This window comes from Trachymyrmex septentrionalis, unplaced genomic scaffold, assembly GCF_001594115.1.
Source record: "Trachymyrmex septentrionalis isolate Tsep2-gDNA-1 unplaced genomic scaffold, Tsep1.0 scaffold190, whole genome shotgun sequence".
NCBI lineage: Eukaryota > Metazoa > Arthropoda > Insecta > Hymenoptera > Formicidae > Trachymyrmex > Trachymyrmex septentrionalis.
The window spans coordinates 706,663-714,649 of NW_017305072.1; the positions used below are offsets into that span (position 1 = coordinate 706,663).

At 34.7% G+C, this 7,987-nt stretch overlaps 1 protein-coding gene across 1 annotated transcript in view; it reads left to right on the forward strand.

The window, feature by feature from the left end:
- The window catches only part of LOC108747045 (nephrin), a 106,305-nt gene extending 102,747 nt beyond the window's left edge, over nt 1-3,558 (forward strand). Inside the window, exons 8-9 of the mRNA XM_018484276.1 lie at nt 1,281-1,440; nt 3,167-3,558. Of these exons, the coding sequence (XP_018339778.1) occupies nt 1,281-1,440; nt 3,167-3,558 (552 nt within the window). The remainder of the gene's footprint in view (nt 1-1,280; nt 1,441-3,166) is intronic.
- Nucleotides 3,559-7,987: the final 4,429 nt, after the last annotated feature.

The following is a 7,987-nucleotide window of genomic DNA, read 5'->3' on the forward strand; positions in this document are numbered from 1 at the left end:
GTTATAAATATAGTAGAATTTTGTTGACCGTACTAGTGCATGTTAAAGCCGATGTACACTGATTTAATCTGGGTGTAAAAGTGAAATGCAGCATTTGAATTATAAAATGTATATTTTACCAACAATAAAATTTATTGAGTATTTCACGATTTAATCCATTTCTATATTTATATCAAGCACACGTTTGTTACCGCAATTCGTATACAATGGCCTTTATTTGCATCAATCGCACTGAGTGCGTCCAATCAAATTTCCTATTACTCAGGCGAAAGCTATAAATGTTGTTTTGGCTTCCGAGTACTTGATACTTTGGAGTATCTCCTTACTTTGGAAGACAAGCATCGGCAATACAAATAGAAGCAAATAAATACACGTAAAAGTGGACAAGATAATCAATGGAGAGATTTAGTAGCATAGTTGATGTATACAGAGACTCAATAATGTATCAAATTATTACGAAACTTAGTTATAATTCAAAATGAAATATGAGATATGTAGAAAACATTTTAGAAAATCACCGACTGTTGAACGATAAAAACAAGGGTGATGTAAACATTTTTCAAGAAATCAATTTAGCAGAGAAATCGAAGACGCGAAACTTGAAATTACAATAATTTATTCAGCGAGATTTAAAAGTTTTACCTTTAATGAATCAACTTTACGTTAACCAATTAGCGTATATACAGCATCCACGCGCGAAGTAGAATTTATCATAATTATACCGAGGTTTCACAGTACATAGAAAAATATTTCCCAGAGTAGAATTTCTGAAAAAAAAAATCAGAATATATTGGTGAATCATTTTCCAGAGATGTAATCTCCGCAAATACTCTCTCACTCCACCTCGCTGCGAATTGTCATTAATCTATTTCGAAGATGCGTAACAATGTTTGTCGCCAGTAATTCGTCCGTATCTCTCGCTCTCAGAAAGTTCTAAAACCCGAGTGTCGTAAACAGATCGGTCTCTCGCCAACTAACAAGCTCGATTATGCCTGTATTCGCTTGTGCGCCACGCAAGAGCATCGACTTACTTACGTTAAGACCGAATATAAACTTCGACGCTCGAAGTATCAAACTTTTATAATAACTTCCCGTCACCTCTGTCGCGATGATCACTCTTATCTTCTTTTCGTCTTTGACAAATTGGAGGTTGTATCACCGTGGTTTATTTACGTTCGTGTGCGTATCGTATATATACACACAGAGAAAGTAATTCTCGCTCCCAAACATAGCTCGTTTAATGTAACGGCGAGTGACGTCAATTGTCGTGTTTCTTTCAGGGCAAGGCACTCCATCACAACATCACGCAGGGCATTATAATCAGCAATCAGAGTTTAGTGCTGCAGGGAGTTGATCGTAAAAGCGCTGGCAATTACACGTGCGTGGGATACAACACTGAGGGTGACGGCGAAAGCTCGCCCTTTTATCTGAACGTGATGTGTACGTATTCTTACATTTACAGCGTTAATAGTAGAATATTGAATAGGACAGGCATCGCGGAGAATTTATTTATCGGAACGTATAAATTAAATTAGGAATTGTTTTAAAGCCTGATTATTTACATAGTACGAAGTGATAAAAGCCAAATTGAATTTAAGTGCTAAATAATGTTTACATGATGTCAGTAATACAAATAACAGATATCTATCACTTTACTCTTAGCTGTATATTTATAACTTTGTTATTTAATCTTTATATCTTTTTATATACAATTATTTATTATTTAGTTTATTTTTTTCTAACCAACTTTACCGTAATGCTTTTGCAGTTAACAAAATAAAAAACATTAATCAAAAGTATTTCAGTATACAGAGTGATTCATTTTAATCTTAATAGACAAATATTTCGAAAATATTTGCTCAAAAAACATGCCAAACAAATATAAATGTATAGACATTAATACTTCATCGATTTTAATCTATTATTTGGATTACTACAATCCTAAGTACATGACTAAATCCTCTTGATGTAGCTAAGTAATTATTCGAGTTATTTATCATATTTAAACGTACGCTGAAATATGGTTGTTAATGCTTATTGATTTTATTCGGATTATTATAATACTACATAAATACTGTTCTGAGTCTTCTCAATGCAGCTACATTCATTATTATTTATCGCACTAAGAATGCGAATAATAATGAAACGATGGTACGAAGATTCTCAACGGAAATGTGTTCGATCGACTTCAATTAACAATGAATTATAATGAGTAAAGATTCGGTACTCGCGTAAATTCCCACTGTGAAATTTTAATTCCTGGCTTATATACGTACATCTATACGTCCCTCGCGAATTGCGTGTACAATATTATCAGGATATCCAGCTGTTTATTCGTTTGCGTGCAGATTATCGGATGCGATATTGAAATATTTTGTAATAGTTTTGTTAATCAATATTTGAATTTATTTGAAAGCTTCGTCAGATGGGTATACGAAACGCAAAACGTATTATTGTGAAGCTCGCATATATATTTAATATAGAAATTCCCAGTTAAAAATTACAATAAGCGCATTATTAATACTTTATTCAGCAAGCTGTAAAAGAAGATAATAAAAGGATAAAGCTGATTTGGAGAATGTCTAATTTGATTAATAATAAAATTACTTAATATTGAAAATTAAACTGTCTGACCAATTATTTAAAAAAATAATATTGAAGTGGATTTTGAGGTGAATTAAAAAATTCTGATTTTGCTTTAGCTCTGTTATTATTATTGCGGAATTATTTAACATTGGAATTAAAATATGCAAATTAAACTTTATTCATTTAAATAGGCGACAGTAACTTCTCGCGTCTAAAAAAATTATAAGAAATACTTTAAAAATATAATTTGTGTCTGAATTATCAAGATAGTCGAAATTTTTTAATTTCGAAATAATATTTTTAAAAAGAAAATGTTAAGCCAGATTTTTCTTAAGAAATCTTTCTAATAATGGGAACTAGGATAACAATCTCGATAATTGAGCGTTCTGTTTATAATCGAATAGTTTTTCTTATTAGATCTTCGCAAGAAACTTAAAATAGATCACGAAATATCGGTAAATCATTCCCAGTGAATTTAACAGTAGCATAAGAAATTCACAAGCCATACAAGACGAAGATATCTTTCGTATCCTTTGCGCCCCAATTATTTATCGGTGACGTTTGACGTTTGTTCCCGCAGTCGCCCCTACGTGCAAGCCGAACCAGACGAAGGTCCACGGTGTAGCGAAACAGGAGAAGGCGAATATATCCTGCCAAGTGGATGCAAATCCGCCGGAAGTGCAATTCAAGTGGACCTTTAATAACTCCGCCGAGAGTATCGACGTTGCGGCCGGTCATATCGCGCGAGCTGGCACATCCTCCATCGTCTCATACACACCAATGACGGAATTAGATTACGGCACGTTACTCTGCTGGGCCAGCAATCACATCGGGCAACAACAAGTGCCCTGTGTATATCACATTATACCGGCGGGTAAGGGATCTCTGCATTCATATCATATTTCGCGAAAACGCGAAGCGACGTATCTGCCGATACGCAGAGTGAATTTTCGATTTAGACCAGAAGATTGATCGCCACGACGAGTTTACGTGATGTGGCGTAACAAAATTATGCAAACTACAAACAATTTTTTTTATTAAATCGATAGGTAATATTTCTCGCACTAATTCAATCCTATCCTTCTTTAATTTATGATTGTCCCCTTGGCGAGAGCGAAAATGAATAGATAGAAAATGGAAAGAAATCCCTTTTTCAGAAAAAAGTATATAATAGAAATCAATGGATGATAATTTTAAACTCTTTTCTCCATATTTTGCATATTAAAAATTTAATACTTGCACAAAATGAATTTCTATTCTACGCTTAATTAGCCTACAATTTCATAAATTAGTGAAACTAACAATAAAGTTAATAGATTTAATCCTTTGGGATTTAAATCTTTCGGGAATACTGTTATGCTAATTTAGAATTTGGATTTTATTCGTGGTTTCTAAAGTCTCAAAATTTGCGTAATTGAATAACTAATTCGAATCTTAGTATAAAATTGGACAGACGTAATTTTTTTATGTGTAAGTTGTTTTAATAAAATCATCCAATTATGGGAAACTTTGTTCGGCTTCGAGTTATAATTAGTTCCAATTAGTATTGTTATAATAGCGACGTGAATCAGATAACGTGATAATGAAGTCGCGAATTATCTCTGAATATCAAAAGTCTTTGAAATGTAGATAAAACTTAAGAAATATTATTACATCGTATATTTCTCTCTCTCTCTCTCTCTCTCTCTCTCTCTCTCTCTCTCTCTCTCTCTCTTTCTCTTTGCATTTACAGCGTGATAGCGCAAAAGATATCTGTTTCTTTCAATTATCAAACAAATCATTACAACAAATGAACTCGATACTGTTGCTTTTTATATTTCAATTTGACTTAAAAAAATCTAATGTAAGCCCAATGGATCCATCCAATGCACCGGGCATCCCTGTTATTCTCATATCAGTGTTTCCGCCGCGTATCGATGCTCGAGTTACCAATTAATTGCGATTCACGGATCCTACTATCGAATTGCGTTACAAAGAAAACGCGTGTACGCGTATACAAGAATAAGCGTATTCCGGACATAGAGGAAAACAGCTCTCGCACCATGCGCCGCAAAAAAAAAAAAAAACGAATTCAACGGTGGGCGAGTAAAATGGGGACACCGCGAGAGACGGTAGCAGGTGTCTGATGCGCGCTATGATTTTTCAGCAACCATAAACGTGAAAACAACTCGGGCATATTCCCGCTTATTTCCTTTTCTTTATTCCCCTTTCTTTTTCTTGTCCCTTCACGACGCAATATGCCGTTATCGTTTCGTTCGCGCTCTTTTAACCGGCTTTTACGAGCCGCGAAGTGTACGGTCGGCTAATGCCTTTACGGAAAAAAAAAAGCCAGACAACCGTATATCTTTACAGCCGACTCGGTTACAAGTGACTTGTATGCACCAACGCACCGTGCGCCGGATTTACAGGGCAACTATCACGCCCTGATTCGCGAATCTACCGCACGCGAAACGATACGTTACACAACGCCTACCCCCTTTTGCGCCGTCCGTATGAAACTATACATCATTCCGACGCAAGAAAAGAACGCATTGAAAGTTGGAGTAAACTGCAGAAACTGCTGACGCTGAAGAGTTACCGCTGTACTTATGTAATTAGTTTCGCTTAAAATTCAGCGCACTTTAATATAGCGCAAAAAGTAGAAATAAACAAACTTCAGGAAACCACAGGGAAGTTATTACGCAATTTTTTTTACGTTCGTACATTGTTTTTCATTCATATTTTTCATTTGTAATTTTTCGATTCCGAATGTATCTATATATGGGGCTTTAGAGCTGCACGATTCGGGAGAGGAAAAAAGTTATCCCATTTTTCTAAACTATAGAAAAATGTAGCTTTTATATTGAACATTAATTATTTTTAATAAAAGGCGACAAGCCAGTTTTTTGCGAAATATATATAAAATTGAAAGGTGAATAGGAAAAATTGTCTTACATTTTTTATTTAATCTAAACGCAAAATTGTTAACAATTGAAAAAGGTTTTTCCTGTTGTTGGCCTACAAAATGAAAATATTTCAATATTACATTGTTAATTCATTTATTTCTACAATTCGCTCGGCCAATGTCGAATGGAGACAAGCAAATATAATATTTTAATCTAAACCTGTCAAAGCTTCAAACAATATTGTTTTAACAGTTATTTAAAACATTGAAAGAGATTCCGATAGTTATTTCCAAAAAAATTGATGTATAAAGCGTCGGTATCATCAATATTTTAAATTTTTATCGCTACGTGTAATTCGATTTCGTTTACCTTTTTAACATCGACGATCGTTTTTCACCATTCTATTTTCTCTCTTGTTATCCGTCTTACCTAATTATTCCGACGCGCAAAATTTCATCGATTATCGAAAAGGCCGCACTTGGAGAGAATCTGAAAGAAAAAATTACCCCGCGATATTATCGTGGCTTTGTGGCTATTACGAGCTGTTACGAGCGCGTGAATAGTCTCTCGTGCACGCAGCGCATTTTAAAACGCAGGCAACCCTTATCCGTGACAGGCCGACCAGACATGGTTCACAATTGCACGACCTCGAACACGTCGACCAACTCGTTTTCCGTGCGGTGCACGGAGGGCTTCAACGGCGGCTTGCCGCAATCCTTTCTGCTGGAGGTGCGCGAAAGCAACAGCCAGGAGTTGCGTGCCAATCTGACGTCGCCGGTGCCGCGCTTCAGCGTCACTCACTTGGAGTCCGGCGCCCTTTATCAGGCCTGCATTTACGCCTACAACGACAAGGGTCGTAGCGAGGCAATGGTGGTGCAGGCAGGCACTTTAAGGCTACCGGAAAAACAACTAACGTCCGAGTCAGGTGAGAATATTCCCTTATTTTTTTCTGGAAACCGAGATCACACTATTTTCACGCTGATATATTCTCCCGCTAAGAAATTGAATTACTTGACGAATTATTTGACGAGAAATATGCGCATACAAATGTATTGCGATAGAAGGGTATGTTTCGATACGTATAGCCTTGTATATTAAAGTAAATAGATACTCGTTCAATATTTCAGAAATTCCTGTTATACTGTGTAACGTTAACAACTTTAAAGTTTTCGATATCTTTTGAACAAGCTCCGGTACTCGATTTGTTTGAAAGTTGCGAGAAAGTATTGACTCAAGAACCTTCACATCATAGTGTATATATGATTTTCAAATCTTTTTGCTTGCGACACAAAATTTTCTTTATCGTGAAAAGTCACACGACTATATTTTTGAAAAAAACAATTCGAAACAAAGTTCTACATTTCTGGCAAATAAAATTATAAAACTTAATTAATTACAATAAAATTACACTTAATTAACGAGAAATACCGTTTTATATTTTGAGATTATATACTGAGAAAAAAAGTGCTTGATATTTATGACTATACTTGCATGGTAAAATAATTATTATAGTTAGGAGCTCCATTTTTATGGTTACTGCTGCTACAATGTTAGTAATAGCTTTAGTTCTCTTAAACATGCAAAACTATAAATTAGATAATTTCAAATATAATAAAATATTAAAATATAAATGTGGTAATTGAAATAAACATTTTTATTTAGTAAATACAATCGCTATTATAGTGGATATAATTATTTTCTTAAATTCACTTACTATGGAAATAATAATTAAAATTCTCAATTTTTATGCGTTGCAGCGTGTTTCTCTTTTTATGGCGCGATATTCATGCGCGTTCGATGTTATACGCTACATATTAATCCCAAAAGGCTACATGAGATTTAGATAATTACGGAAAAATTCACGTCGATGAGGCAGTGTGAGCGAAAAGCCGCTGCCAATTGGCCGAATTGATGAAAAGCTATCAACTCAATATTAATTCGTCGGGCGAACCGCGTAAAAAGCTCCCGGCGCTTTTATGACCAGACGCGAAAAATCGGGTCAGGAATTGGCGATTTAATACTACCGGACGGACAATTTTCCTGTTGTTTGCCTGATGCGATTGTTATCGTAATTTTTAATTCGTCCACCATCGATGTCCGGGATCGTGCTTTATGTATATCTCTATTAAAATAAAATGCTGTATTTAGGGCATTACTCATTGCATTTCAGGATTTGCAAACAAGTCAAGCGTGACACCTATGCCATATATTTTTCGTATTTTTACGAAAGCCAGATCTGTTGCGTTATTAACATTTTGTGTAGCATGTTATTGTATCGTGTAATTCGTTAAAAATCCGAATGCCATGTTCAAATTTTAAAAAGTGCTTAAAAGGGTTTGTATTAACATTTAATACATACGATTGTGTCATTCGTATCCTGTATATTTCTTTTCTTTGAAAAACTAGTATCAGCAATTAGTTATAACATTTGTATACAATTTTTTTAAATACACACATCTTACAAATATTTCCTAAAGATGTTAAAGTATGTGTAAGAATGATTTAATAATTTTTGT